Source organism: Tympanuchus pallidicinctus, unplaced genomic scaffold (genome assembly GCF_026119805.1).
Source record: "Tympanuchus pallidicinctus isolate F22 unplaced genomic scaffold, pur_lepc_1.0 scaffold4, whole genome shotgun sequence".
Taxonomy (NCBI): Eukaryota; Metazoa; Chordata; class Aves; order Galliformes; family Phasianidae; genus Tympanuchus; species Tympanuchus pallidicinctus.
In genome coordinates this window covers 23,995,847-24,011,595 of record NW_026294758.1, presented here as the reverse complement: position 1 = coordinate 24,011,595, position 15,749 = coordinate 23,995,847, and the positions used below count along the sequence as shown (strand labels likewise).

The 15,749-nt window shown below is 34.4% G+C and overlaps 1 protein-coding gene across 1 annotated transcript in view; it reads left to right on the top strand.

Annotated features, from left to right (window-relative positions):
- Positions 1–15,749, top strand: part of ADAMTS19 (ADAM metallopeptidase with thrombospondin type 1 motif 19) — a 158,228-nt gene that overhangs the window by 107,985 nt on the left and 34,494 nt on the right. The window contains exons 12-16 of the mRNA XM_052700979.1: positions 3,227–3,357; positions 4,898–5,067; positions 7,864–7,991; positions 9,966–10,086; positions 12,225–12,305. Of these exons, the coding sequence (XP_052556939.1) occupies positions 3,227–3,357; positions 4,898–5,067; positions 7,864–7,991; positions 9,966–10,086; positions 12,225–12,305 (631 nt within the window). The remainder of the gene's footprint in view (positions 1–3,226; positions 3,358–4,897; positions 5,068–7,863; positions 7,992–9,965; positions 10,087–12,224; positions 12,306–15,749) is intronic.

Below are 15,749 nucleotides of genomic sequence, written 5' to 3'. Positions count from 1 at the left end.
AAGACAGAAAAATTTCAGCTCCAATTTCCACATAAAATCAGATTTGCAATCTAACTAGTTAGGATAAGCTTAAAGAGGAATTTACAGTGTCCGTACACCAAAAGGAACAATTAATGTCACTGCAAATATGTTGTCAAGGAGAAATTAATGGTCACCTGAAGTCTGCCTTACATTAATTGTTGTTCTTCAGGAGCTTTCATGTTATAATAATGCTGCTGCTGTATGAATAGAACTGTAAAGTAGTTAGATACTTTTCAGTAAATAGATAACAGAAATATGCATGTGTCTTGGGATTTTCATGATACTGTGCTGACAGCAGTCTCCTTCTGGAGTGATTGGCTCTTTGAGTCATACTGCAGTCACCAAGGACTGTCATCATATCCCTAATCTTCCGGAGGTTTGTGGAGGCTTGTGACCCTGCCTGTGGCAGGGGTTTGGAACTTGATGATTCTTATGATCCCTTCCAACACAAGCCATTCAATGATTCTAAGAAGAGCAAATAAATCAATCAGCTAAATTTTTCAAGTAGTACAATTTTTGTATACTGAAGAAAAACCAGAGTGCATTAATTGTCATATTTCTAAAAGTCTTACATTTGTTATGATCTTTTGATTCTGATAAATGCATGATGGTTTGTCTGGAATCAACATTTGGAAAGACATAGACATATCTTTTGTTGAAGTTTATATTCTTCATGTTGACACTAGTGTGCCTCTGGTGTGGAATAAGAAAATAGTGGAACTCATTGAGACCCAGATTTTTCTGTAATACAACCACAGCCATTTGAACATTCAGACAGCCCAAAATTAGTGTATGTTCTGAACATCATTGTACATCATTAATTCATTTGCAAAAAAGTGATAATAACAAGTAATTGCAGACAACTTGTTCTTGTTGGTAGTTGTGAAGACATTATTATATGGTAGTGACATGACATGAGTCCTGGGAGAACCTATGAGGAGCTTAGCTAGTTGGAGGGAAATAAGTAGTAAGTGTAAGAAATATTACTGATTCAAATTCAAATGGCTCAGAGAGTTTTGTGTCAAGCTCCAGGGACACCTTATTTATGACTAGCAGTAGAAAGCTAAGCAGACATAACTGAAACATCTCAGAGAATTAGAAGAGATACTTCTTCTTGTTTACTTTATGTCTTAGGTTGTAGAGATGATATATTCTTGTCTCGTATTATTTGCTTAGGATATTGGGAAGTGGTTTGAGTATCATTTGCTTAGCCTCTCTAGGTTTAAGCTCATTCCAGCTCATCTGTCATATAAGTCAAGGATTTCTAAGCACCCCTCAAACTCCCCATCAGGAAGATGCAGTCTCTAGAGAAAACTCTTTTTTGCCTGTCTATCTGAAGGAATATGATTAAATAAACATGAGCATGTTCAGTCTGAAATATCAAATTACAAAATTTGTAGTTTCTGATTGTGTGTTCAATGCAAAAATTTAAACAGCTCTATGAAGACTTCTCAAATTCGGTAAATTATGTTATGATTGCAATGCTATAGTTTAGGGCAGAAAATTAAGCTCAATTGATCAGTTAGAAACTGTAGGTAAAATTTAATGCTAGACAAGGTTTTATTGCACACAGTGCAGAAAATAGAATTATTTTATAAAAGTTACAAAGGTCTTTATTGTCTTTATTATTGACATGTTTTGTTCCTTTCAAGATATGAGTTTGTGATGTACTTTATCTATTAAATAGTAACACCAGTAATCTAGAGTGTGAAGATAAATGTGTTAAGTTCATAGTCAATGACGTTAATTCTTTGTTGTCTGCTATAGCCTTATTGCTTTATAATTGTGGAGATCTCATATTTCATGTGTTTAACGTGACAAGCAGCCAAACCCACTGATCCCAGCACTGACCCAAACCCACTGATGGGAGACAGAACAGAAAAATAAATAGGTAGAACTCATATGCTGACATTTAAACTGTTAAGTAGGATAGAAAAGAAATAACAATAATGATAATAACTAGATACATATGTATATGTATACACAAAACAAATGATACAAATACCACTTGCTCACCAGCCGATAACCGATGCCTGGACAGTCCCTGAGCACCAGCAACTGCTGTGGCCAAGTCGCCTCAGTTTAAAAGGTTTTTTTTTTTTCTTGTTTTTTTTTTTTTCCTCCACATGATTCTATACAGTTGGAATATCTCTTTGACCAGTTTAGCTCAGCTGTCCTGGATCTATCCCCTCCTGGCTCTTTGTGCCTCCCATTCACCTGTCTGGAAGGGCTGTACAAGAAGCTGAGAAAATGAAATTGAAATGCAGTGAAAATGTCCTTGGCTCTGTACAGCACTACTTAGCAACTAAAACATCAGTGTGTTATCAGTACTGTTTTTATCTTCATACCAAAACACAGCATATCAGACATTATGAGGAAAATCAAGTCTGTCCCAGTTGAAACCAGGACACAATGAAAAAGATTTTCAGCTGGTGTAAATTGATAAGTACTAGTGTTTTGCAAATGTATAGTGCTTGTCACAAGATATGGACATAGGCTACAAAGCATAAGAATTGTGATTGGATAGTGAGAAATTGCTGTTATCATGGGAAATGACAGATAAATACAAGATTATTGAGGTGGTATTCTGGACTTCTTTAAATAAATGTTAGAAGTTCAGTTGACTTTTTCAGCACTAGTCTATGGAGGATTCCATTCCTGTCTCTTTGAATGCAAGTTGTGAAAAAATCTTGTTTTTTCTCCAATTCATAGTATTCATGTTACTCATAGAATTTCATGTTACAATTGTCACTGGATTATCAGTGATAAATACTAGCTATACCTATACTAGTGAACCAATCAAGCTGGGGGCACAGCCCAAAACACAGTACCGTGATCATCTGATTCAGCAAATGGGCAATCCCTGCAATGTGTTTTGGCTGGACCCAGAAGCATTTTCCTAAGCAGGGCCCAGCCACAAATAAAGTGGACAGTGTGATCTGGAAACCATTTCTTTTCCAGAGGAACCCTCTGTTGAAAATGAACTTCAGCATGAGCTTGTAGACAAGAGTTGCACTCGGTACTTGGACAAAGAGCTAGAGGAAGATCACTAATACAGGAGAGAGAGCTGCGAAAACAGTAGGAGGAGATACTCCTGACTAATATGAAATCTTTTGAACAAAATATTTGGATTCTGCCTTGTGGAGTAGTGAGTTGTTTTGCATATACCTTGATTTATTTACCTAACTGATGAATTTTTATTTAGTGGTGTAAGGCTGGAGAATGTACCAATCGGACAACATTGGTGGAACATATGGAGGGGGAATGGAGCATGTGGAGCACTTGCAGCCGTACTTGCAACACTGGAATCAGCAGTCGACAGCGCAAATGTCCTGGGTAAAAATAAGTTCAGGATTCCAATTCTATTTTTCTGAACAGAATTTAAATTGTTCCAGTACAGAACCTCATTAAGATATTGCTATCTTATAAGTAATGAATGCTGAAAAGGCTTAGATGAACTAAGTATTTGATTTTTTTAGTTGCATGTTAAAGCTTTTGTTTATAGCTTCACCTGAAGATCAAAGAGAAAACTAAATGTGTAATTTTTGACTTGCAGAGTGCCAGTACATAATTCTTGTCTTTTCATTTTGGTAAAGAAAAATAGGGAAAGGGGAAGGGAAAGGGGAAGGGGAAGGGGATGGGGAAGGGAAAGAGGATGGGGAAGGGGAAGGGGATGGGGAAGGGGAAGCGGAAGGAGAAGGGGAGAGGGAGAGGGAAGGGAAAGGGAAAGGGAAAAGGAAAGGAAAAGGGAAAAGGAAAGGGAGAGGCAAAGGGAGAGGCAAAGGGAAAGGGAAAGGGAAAGGGAAAGGGAAAGGGAAAGGGAAAGGGAAAGGGAAAGGGAAAGGGAAAAGGAAAGGGAAAGGGAAAGGGAAAGGGAAAGGGAAAGGGAAAGGGAAAGGGAAAGGGAAAAGGAAAAGGAAAGGGAAAAGGAAAGGGAAAAGGAAAGGAAAGGGAAGGAGTGCAGAAGACAGAGGAATTAAGAGGGATGTATGCATAGAGAGCCATAAGGAAAACTTGGATATGGCTATGCTAATAAACAATAGTTAACAGAGTCCTTAGATTGAAAAGAGGCTATTTTATATCCTCCCATCTAAATACTACTTCCAATAGCATGCCTAAAAACTTTGTAGAATTTAATGATGTTTCAATTTCACTTAAATTCATTTTTCCAGGCAACATTTTCGGTAAGTAACTCCAATTTTTTGCAGTTCACTATTCTGCATGTATTCATTAATGCCTACAATCACAACTTATACATCGGGAAAAAGAGTTTTGCCTAAATTTTGTAACACAACATATGTTAAAAAAAATGGAGAGGTAACAAATCTCTATTAAGGCAGGCATTATATGTCCTTTCACTTGCATTCCTGGCTCAGTTCAACAATAGAAAGCAACAATAGAAAAATCACCTGAGCTTTACCAAAACTTTAATGAAGATTCTCTGTGTTAAACATCCCTAGAAATACTAGTGCTTCTTTGGGATCAAGTGTAAGTTATGGTTTAGCACCATTACCTGTAATGCAGCCAGTCCAAACAGAAGTCAAACATGCATGGCTGCCCAGCGAGGTTGTGGATGCCCCGTCCTTGGACGTGTTCAAGGCCAGGTTGGACGGGGTCCTGGGCAACCTGATCTGAATGTGTATGTTTGGTGGCCCTGCTAGGCAGGGGGGTTGGAACTACATGATCCTTGAGGTCCCTTCCAACCCGGGTGATTCTGTGATTCTATGTTCTGTGAGTTTATTGTGACTGATTTTTTAATATTATGTCATCAATAAAACTGCTATTTAAATTGTTTGTGTTTATCTTAAACAAGTTGTGCTGTATGTTTATAGATATTGCTAATAATAAATGACTATGTTTATGCCATCATTTCTAGTCTGGGCGTTGAAGGTGAGTGTCATGGCCCCGTGATGCAGTATAGAATATGTGAAAATCCTTCCTGTCCTGCTGGCGTGCCTGCCTTCAGAGACTGGCAGTGCCAGGCTTTCAGTGTCAGATCTTCATATCAGAAGCATGTGCACCAATGGCAGGCTGTCATTGATAATGGTAAGTCAAAGACATCTCTCACATTTCCCAAATTGTTACTATACTTTCTTTAATAAATAGCAATAATTTAAAAGCAAAAGCAAAATGAAAACAAACCAATGAACTGACCAAACACAACAACAACAGAAGAAAAGCAAGCAGAAAGAGTTAAGGACTGAAAACAGTTAAGTTGAGAAATTAAGAATCTTTACAACTAGTAGTAAAGTTGTGCCAAGAATGACAGGAGAATACTGTAAGTATTCAATTGCCATTGATATTTCCCTCAAGACAAATTATCACAAGCATTACAAAGGACAGATTTTGCTGAATCCTGAAAAATGTGAAGTTATTATCCTACACAACAAACCTAGGTGAACATATGTCCATCTAAAAGAAGATTTTTTTAACTCTAAATTATGAGATTATATAGAAGACTGAAGGTGGCACAATGAAAACTTGTTATTCTTCTTTCAGAGTAAAGAAAATTCTCTTCATGTATTTGAAAGGCCCTTATCTACTGAATCAATCTGGCTTTATTTTACTAAATTTCATTTTAGAGCATAAACATTTGACATGTATCCTAAGGATCATAAATTTTCAATCTGACTTGGAATAATTCAGTCATCTGATGAAAAATGTCAACACATTCCCATTTTCCATTGAGAATGGATGACTGTTTTCATCAAGCATGCTCATGGCTTAAGCTGCACTAAGGAGGCACAAAACTGGATATAAGCTGAATAATGCCAGTGTTACAAAAGTTCGTTTTTCCCAAACCCTTAGATATTTTCCCTCCTGGACTTTACAAGGACTGAACTGTGCACCATGTTGAAAGTAGTTGCTGTTGCTTGAGTGAGGTCAGCTATAGGGCCATGAGGACGATCAGCATCTCTACTATTAAGATGGCCTGAGAGACCTGGGATTGTTCAGCCTGGATGAGAAAAGGCACTGAGGAGACCTCACAATGGCCCACCAGTATCTAAAGTGGATCTGCAAGAAAGATGAAAAGCTCCTCTTTGCCAGGGACTGTACTGAAAGGACAGGGGGTTATGGCTTTAAAAATAAAGAAAGTTTAATTTAGACATCATGAAGTAATTTTTTACTTTGCCTAGAGAAGTTTTAGATTGTTCACCTTAAGATGTTCAAGACCAGGATGGATGGGTCTTTGGGCAATGTGATCTAGTAGAAGGTGTCCCTGTACACTGGAGGCAGATTGGAACTGGACCATCTTTCAGGGCATTTCCAACATAAATCATTCCTTGATTCTGGTTGGTTTTTTGTTGTTGTTGTTGTTGTTTTTGTTTTTTTTTGTTTGTTTTTGTCTTTTTGAGTTCAGTGTCCTTAAAAAATTGTAGTTTGTAAATTTGCTATTAAGGTACTCTTTTGAAGAATTCTGATGCATGCAGTTCTTGTAGATACCAGGTGACTTTTACTTTACTGTTTAAGCAGTATAGCAGAAATGCAGAATGTACAAGCTCAGGCAGAGTCTCATGCTTCTGAACTGGAGGTGGCTTGTGTCTAACTGGCTTCATGTATTAGCAAAAAAGATCACATCTGATTGTATTTTTCCCCTGGAGATACCCAGAGCTATGTCAATTTTAGTATGTTAAATGTGCCCAGACTGCTCTCTGGTTTGCAAGTGAGCTGGCAGAGAAGGCCTGTGTCCATACTTCTCAGCTATCTAACACTCTGAAAAACATGGTAGCATCCAAGCTGCTTTCTGGAAATGGCCCTTTTCAAGCGGCAATTTCTAGTTTAGACCCAGCCAGTGCTAGATGGCACAGGCAAAAAATGTGCCACAGACTGTTTTACAGTTTAACTGTACAGACAGTAGAGCTCTAGTGCCCTTGAATGTTTCCTGGAACTGTTTAATTTACTAATAAAAATGCACTCCAGGAATCTAAAAGTCAGCATGAAGTATGAGTGGTGTAGAATGCATCCAAATGAAATCAGTTTCAATTTCAAGATTGACATTATCCTTTCAAGAATCTGAAAAAGATTTGGAAAAGAGTTCTGAGTTAATGCACTTGTGATTAAAAGTATAAAAAGTTATGTGATTTTGTACTCAGTTGACCACTGAGAGGAGACTTATTTTATTTGTTATTACTTTGGCAGTAATAGAAAAAACTTCATTATTTATAAATGATGACCCTGTGGAATACATAGCCACGTAGATAAAATTTCTTTTTAATTCTTTTCAAAATGAAAATGATTTGCAGAATGCTGTAGAAATGTAGTAGAAAGTTACATGACTGTGGTAGAGACGTTAGAAAGAATGTGTTCAGTATTTTGTCTTTTTTTAAAATGTGGACTTGGTAAATCCTTATATTTTTCTTCCCAGGGTGTTTCAGTTACTCAATTTTTTTTTTTTTTTTTTCCTTTTTCCCTCTATGACCTGCATAGTTAGAAAATCTGGAAAGTGTTAACTTTCTTTTTTAACCAATATTTATGATCTGTCAGAAGTTTAGTAGAATGAAAGTATAGATTACAACCAAAATATTCCATCAGTTGAAATGTGTGTATTCTTAATTGTAGCAATGAACATGACAGGAGTATGATGTAAGCCAAGTTTAAAGCAGAAGTATGTTCTAGGAGGAAAAAGAACTTGAGTTCTACAAACATGAGAAAAGGACAGAAAATGTGTGTTGGTTTGGTTTTTTTTTTTCCCCCTCATTAACTGAGATGACTTCTTATACTAATGTAGATTCATACTGAAAAGATAAGTATAAATCAACTTTTAAAATACTGTTGATTTTTTTTTTATTTGTTAACTGACCTTTCACGACCTCTTTTTTTTTCTATGAATTGCTACTAAAGAAAAGCCATGTGCCTTATTCTGTACACCGTCTGGAAAGGATCAACCCATTCTTCTAACAGAAAAGGTGATGGATGGGACTTCCTGTGGCCAGCATGGGTTAGACATCTGTGCAGATGGTAGATGCCAGGTATAAATTACTTCTTTAGAAAATGGATATGTATGTACATGTGTGTGGGTGCAAGTATTTGTTATGAATATGTGTTACTTCTCTGATGGAATTTTGCAAAATGCATGGCCAAGACTGAATGTTTCTTTATGTATCATACTAAAATATTTTAACTCTTTTCACTCATTGGATCACATTATCTGAAGTTGCTGAAGATTTAGCTGCAGGAATATGTATCCCACGTATGGCTGATTATAACAAACTGCAGCACATTGGATAATTGAATTCATCTTCTAAAGTTGAGTGAAGACACAGCTTTCAATAGAATGGGAAATGTTGCTATGGGATCTGCATATGTGAGCTGAATTCTGTCAACAGTACAGATTTTACATCCAAATAAGCCAAAGATTATAATTTACAGATAACTAAAACAGAGGGCTTCTTCTGTTTATGGTCCTGAAAATTCATTTAGTTTATAGAAGTTCTTTTGACACTTTTATAGTGCCTCATATAGAAACTCTTTCATATAAATCCCTCAGGGCTGTTTTTAGCTTGATCCACTTCTCATTGCATACACTGAATTCAGCAGAAAAAGTAACCTTTAATACATATTCATCACTAAATGCTATAATAAGTTAGCTTACAGATGCATACATGCATCTATGTCTCCATGCAAATGCAGATGTGTATGTATAATAAGTCTTTCTCAAATGACTGTGTGCAACAATTACACAATACTTAAATACTTCACTGAACTGGTTTTTTGCTCACCAGTTATAGGAGATCACAAAGAGGACATATAGTCCATTTTTCATGAAAAACCTGTTGTTTTGTTTTATTATCCACTTTTCATATCTGTCTGGCTAATAAAGACAAAAAAAGCCTGAAGCCAAACCCATCAAAGACTGAATTGTATTCTTGATATATCAAGAGTCAGAGAGATATCTGCTAATCGAATTTGAAAATATAAATTTTTTGTATCTTCCACATTTTAGCTTGTCTTTTCGAACAACAGATAATAAAGAACTTCTGGTCTACAGCTGTCGAGTTAGGTATTTAAATCTTCCAAATATATCATTTTAGATACGCAGCTCTTGGAACCCTAATACCATAAACCGTTAATGTTGTTTTCTTTTTTCTTTTCAGTAGAACAGTTCTATTAAGAATTGTTTGCATAACATGAAGTAACAATCTTCACATGCTTGAAAACAAGCTGATCTGTAGTAGACCATGTTTTCTGTTCTTACAAGAATTTTTCATTTCCTTTTTAGCCTAGTTTTTATCTTCATCACTTATCAAACAGTGCTGAAGTTTTATTGGTTTAATGAGGTGCAGTTATACAGCGCACAAGATTACCATGTGTTGGCCTTTCTGGTCTTCAAAAGATTTTTATTTCATATTAAATGAACTTCATATTAACTCTATTTCTGTTGACAAGAGCAGTGATAATACTTGACAGAAATACCTCTAATTTAGTAATGTAAGAGTGCTTCTTTAGTAAATGCCATCTCTAAATACTTCTAATACTAAACCAAATACTCCATAAAATACAAATAAATTTTATACTTACATTCCAGGTATGTTCACATGCTATTCGGAGTAACTGAAGACGGTACTTTATTATTATGGGAGAGAGAAAAAACCTCCCGTGTTTTGAATGAAAAATACTAAAACAACACAAACTGAGGTCACTGGGGAGGAAGGCCTATGGAATGTTTTGTATAGTGGTTCAACTGTGCCAGATTCATCTTGGAGAGCAGCTGGTAGTGTTGGTCAAGCATATAGGAAGAGTGAGTGCACCATAAGTAAAACCACAGGAGAAGTTAGTATAGAACAGATATCAAGATATCCAATAGTGAAACCCTCATTCTGAAGAGGCCTGACATCAAACCTGAATTGTAAATGTTAGGTCATCCTGAAAAATGGTGTGATATATCTGCAGCCTTATAACAAATGTAGACCATTACTTAAACAGCTTTATTTTCTTCTCCACAGAAATTTGGCTGTGACGGTATTATAGGCTCTCTGGCTCGTGAAGATCATTGTGGTGTATGCAATGGTAATGGAAAGTCTTGCAAGGTCATTAAAGGTGACTTTAACCATACCAGAGGAGCAGGTAAGTCTAATTATTTACAAGGCTCAAAAACGTGTTATTTTGATTACTCTGAGTACTAGAACTGATAAATTTTTTTTTTAAAGTGATGCAGTTTATCAGTTTCAGATCTAGAATACTAGAATCACAGAATCAGAGAGTTGCTCAGGTTGGAAAAGACACTCAAGATCATCAAGACCAACTGCAACCTAAGCGTACTATCCAAACTCTAACAGCGCTCTGCTAAATCACGTTCCTGAGATATCTACAAAAGATATTTTTGAAATCAATCTCACTCCAATCATGTTCAATGTTTAACATAAAAGTAAATGATTATTTCTATAATGCTGCAAAATACACGAGCAAATTATCTGATTTATCTACCCTAGAGACATATTATTTCACAGAAAAGATTGCTAGAAATCTGCAAAGTATTGTTTTTGTGTGTTTAGTATGTAATTAAATTGTGAATTCTTACAATATTTAGATCAATGTAATATTCTTCAAAATAAATATCCAAATTATCTTTTGTTACCCAGAGTGGTATCATTAAATGAAGCATTGAGAGATTATAAAGTCAAATGTGTAGAGAAGTCATATCTTTTCATTATTTTATGTTAATGGCAACATAATGTAAAAACTAAAAAGATTTTCTGGTGCAGAATGAATATTAGATTTTCAGACAGTCTTATGATTTGTTCTTTGAACAAGATGACTGACTATGGCCCCATACAGTTGACAGAGTGAAAGACTGATATCCTAGTGAATTCAATCATGCACCATGTATACCTTCTCTTATTTAAGTCTTTCCTTTGAAAGAATGTTTGGGCAATTGTTTTCAGCATTTGTTTGCTGTTAGACTTTTTGTTTGTGGTGTATAAAATGCACCAAATTTCAATACAGTAAGTAAATCATATAATAAAATAATGTAATTAAAATCAGACAGTATCTTCTTGGACAGTTATGGACTTTAATGCATTTCATTCATGCAATCATCAGTTAAAAAACAAAAGTCATAATCTTCAGATGTTTCTTCTGGAATCTTAAGCTGAAAGTAGTGCAGAACAAGGATCCCAAACCATGGATTATACTACAGAGGAAGTGACAGCTAGTAGAAATAGCAGCGTGTCAGCAATCTTTTACAGCTAATGTGAATTTCCAAAATCTTCTCAGAATCATTCAGAGTTCTTTGTCAATCCATAATATTATAGTATTGCCATCTAATCGCAGCTGTGTTGTTTTATTTCTCAAGAAGTTGGAATGTCAATAATAGCAATAAATGGAAAGTGTTATTTGCTCTTAAAGAAATGATATAAATGATCCTTTGCAGTTACTTAATAATCATGCTTCCAGTTTGTTGAGAAGATTCTGTAAATGCTCAGTGTTATCCTAGACAGAATTACATAGCTTGGAAGAATAAAAATTTGTTTTACAGCCCACTATTTGAAGTTCACCTAGATAATCTCAAATATGATTTATTTATAACACAGTATTTTCCATCTGCCTTGCCTTTTCACCTCTTTTTACTTAAAGCAAATTACTAAACTAAACAAATTACTAAAAACTAAACATGTCTTTTCCCACACTGTATGGAACCAATTTTAATGTACTACAATAACTTTATTACATTAACTGTAATAACATACTTCAAAGTCATTCATAGCAGCAATTGAACACTACAGCAAGAAAGCAGGATCACAAAATACAAAATACAAAATACAAATACAAAAAAAAAAAAAAAAAAGAAAATAGTTGGATGATTTTATATATATATTTTCTAATGATATCATATTTTCTCTTCTTGTGGAATGAAATTGAGAATTCTTTTGCCATTGCCTGATGTGATAATAGCATTATGTTACGTGGTTTCATCTGTCCTAGACCCAGTGTATTCCTTGCTAATTCTCTCTATATTTTATTCTGCCACACTGTTAAAATATGTTTAAATGTTTATATCACACTATATATATTATGTACAAGGCACAGTATCATCATTTGTTAATGACTATAATCTTTTTTTGAATGCCATTGTTATACAAATTATAACTTTCTAAATTTCAAAAACAGAATTGGAGAGAGGAAATAAAAAAACCATGCAAGATGTACATTTCTATAGAGTTCTATTTAACTTAGTACATTTGGACATTTGGTCTTATGTCTAGGTTATGTGGAAGCTTTGGTGATACCTGCAGGAGCAAGGAGAATCAAAGTTGTGGAAGAAAAACCAGCTCACAGTTACTTAGGTAAGTATCATGGTTCAGTGCTTGTTTTCTGTTTGGATTAGCACTGAAGAGGTCTAAATAGGCACGCTTGTGTGATTAAATGAAACAGTAGAAAATGAAAGCATTGAGAGAACAAATAAAGAAAATTTGTAGAAATGCGATAGGAATGGCTCCTGCATTTTCTGTTTTTTGGAACTTTCATCTCATCAAGCCATTTCAAGACTTTCTGTGCGTCATGTGGAAAACACTAATGAGAGCTCTTCATATTGAACTAGTGAAAATAAATGCTTCATACTGAAATGGAATAATTTCTACAAAAAACCAGAAAGACCAATATACAGGAGATCGCCAAAAGTCAAATGAAAGTTCAAAAATTAGAGTAATAATACAGAAAAAAATTATTTTGATGATTTCAAATAATTAGAATATTTTCATGGAAATAATTAATCATAATGACTTTTTTAGTTTAGTTTTTTTTTTTCTTTTCATTTTTACAAAGTTGTTTTTCATATGAAGAAAGCATTTTTCTCTCTTAATGATTTGTGGAGCTCTTGTCTAGGGGAGTAGAATTTGTAATTATTCTTACAGAGTTTAAGTTATCATAATTGGTCCTGTTCGGTGGACTGCTTGCATTTTAACTTGTGAGAAACTCAGTACAAGAAACAGGACAATGAAATTAAAATTTCCCTGGTTTGACCACTGTTATTAGTTCTGGTCATAAGAAATACCAATGTTTTACAAAACTTTTTACTTGAACATTCTTAATATCTCACCTGAGAGAATGTCAAAAATGGCAAATCTGAATTATTAGCCCTTAAGTTACCAGTGAGTTATTATTTGTTTATTGTGAGAGATCTGCTTATCCTGTTAAATTATTGGAAGAGATTTATAGTTTTGAACAATTTCACTGTGCATTAATGGAGTATAAAGATAGAGGTATAGGACTGTCGGATCAATAATTGGTTTCATTGATAAATTTCTTAATTTTCAAGTTATTTTATTCCTCTTTGCCTATTACCATTAACAGACAACTGAAGTACTGTTTAGTTCTTATATTCTAAATAATACAAAAATAAGTAAACACTAGACTTGTATTTAGGGAAATTAATTCACTTCTCATAAGTGGTAAATTTTCCTTCCTTATACTGAGACAGACTAAGAGAAGTTAATTCTTTTTATACCCTTGAAATCATATCAGTTGTTCTGATTATTTTTGAAAGCGCTCATTAATACTTGATCAGCTTTTAATTTATTTTCACTTGAATTTTACTTTTCTTAATGCAGCTTATGTCTGAATGATTATCAGCCAGTATCACACATCTTTTTTTGTGGGGGGAAAAACAGCAACAGATCTCTTCTTTCTAACTAAAACCTAAATTATTGGTTTTTTTATTGTTATTCATACTAGCCAAAAGTACTTAAAAATTTTTCAATTTTAAAATATATTTATATTGAAAGCACAAAAATCAAAATTGAATAGGAGTAATAAGTTGAACATTAAATTTTTTGACCAAGAGTGGTGAATTGCAAGTTCTGGGAAGAAAGTGTAAAAGTTTCAGCTTAGAAACAATGTTTTTCAGAGAACTGTCTTCAAAATTTTGAAATACAAAACAAATTAAATTCTGTCTTTCTGAATCGTTTATGTCTTATCGTTCGGAGTTTTCATTTTATGTTGCATGGTAGCTTGTTTTCTGGGTTTTTGAACTTGAAAAGAATCAATATACTTCAACCATATTTCTGGCCTGCTTATTTTCATATACGCAACTTATGATTAAGTTCCTAAAGTAATATAGCTAATTATCTACAAAATAACTGCATAATGATTTAGCTATAAGCATACTGTGATGCAGTATACATTTAAAAAGTGTGGGTTACAAGGTAGAATCCAATTTAAGCTGTTGGAAATATGATCCCTGTTTTTCATAGGCTAAATAGGGAAGCAATCAAAATAAATGCCTTTCCCTGTTATCTTGGAAGTTGCGATGACGATAATGAATTCATTAGTAAAACCACAGTACATATCAATAGCATCATTGTGTAAATGTACTGTGGAAGCTAGTCTTCAGAGAAGTTCCTTCTGAACCCCTCAAATATCCTCTTTATCTGAGGTATATCAACATATACCACAATAACAGGAGCTCTGTCATCCTAGGGAATAATGTAAAGTATAAACTGCAACTGCATTTACTGAACTGATGAATGCCTCTAGATATGGCCTATCTCCTATGCCTTCTGGAGGATTTATTCACAGATTTTAAAAAACTGTGTTTTTTCTCTTTTTTAATATATAAAATATAAATATCATAAATATATATGATATAGCCAAATATTAGTTATTCCTCCTACCCTTAAGTTATGTGAGAAAACACATACAAAATTCTGCTTCTTATGCCTTGTCTGCTGTTACATTTTCCTTCCCATTTGACAAATGTTTGCTTTTTTTAAAGTTGTTAAAGTAGAATACAGGAAGTTTATTTATTTATTTTTTATAGGAGATAAAACAAATTTTGAGATTATAACACTCACATGACAGTTGCAAAATGGCATGTCGGTTCCAGACCCATAATGAATTACTAAGAATACTTAAATTGTATTTAGCTATACAGATAGTTTTTAGTCCAAAACCTGAAATTTCTCATTGGTAATTGGAAATGAGAGAAATTATTTGTTTTTAACTGAGATACAGAAGAGGATTAACTCCAGGTGTCCCTGCTTGAGCAGGGGAGCAGAACCAGATGACATCCAGATTTCCCTTCCTACCTCAGCCATTCTGTGAGCTAAGTAATTGTTTTGGCAAACACAATCAAGCTGCTTCAGGGATGCAGACCCTTTGAACACCTGCAACTGAACACTGCATAGCACTTTAATTCCTCATTCATTCTTTTGAGATGTCAAATTGACAAATATGTGGTGTTCTTGTCCAGTTTTCTTTATGAAGTACGTTTCCTAATTAAAAAAAAAAAAAAAAAAGTTGTACTGCTGGGGCCTATGAGGTGAAAAATGTGGAAAAGAAGGCAAGATCTGACAAATTACACACAATTTTGAATTGCCCACTTTTGAAAATGCTAATTGTTTTAAAATACCTTTGAAGCTGGTTGAGGACCTGGTTGCATAGCAGAGGCCAGAGTCCCCCGAGACTAACCATGTTTTCCTCTTATAAATAGAAGGCTGTGGGCAGTGATTAATAACAAAAAAAAAATGGAACATCAAGATGAAAAAACATTTGTTATTAAGTCTGTAACTTTGAAAGCTGTCAACAAACAATTTAGCAAACTGTTTAGCAATATAAACTAAGCATGCAAGTTCATGAAAATGAGTTTGAATTATTTTCCAGATAAGAATATGCACATTTTTAGTTCTTGCTGATCTCTGTTACTGTTTTAACAGCCTTTTTACTGCCCCATATTTTTCTCATAGACTGAAATAGTGGGGGAGAAATAGCTTGAATTTAAGCACTGAAGAATC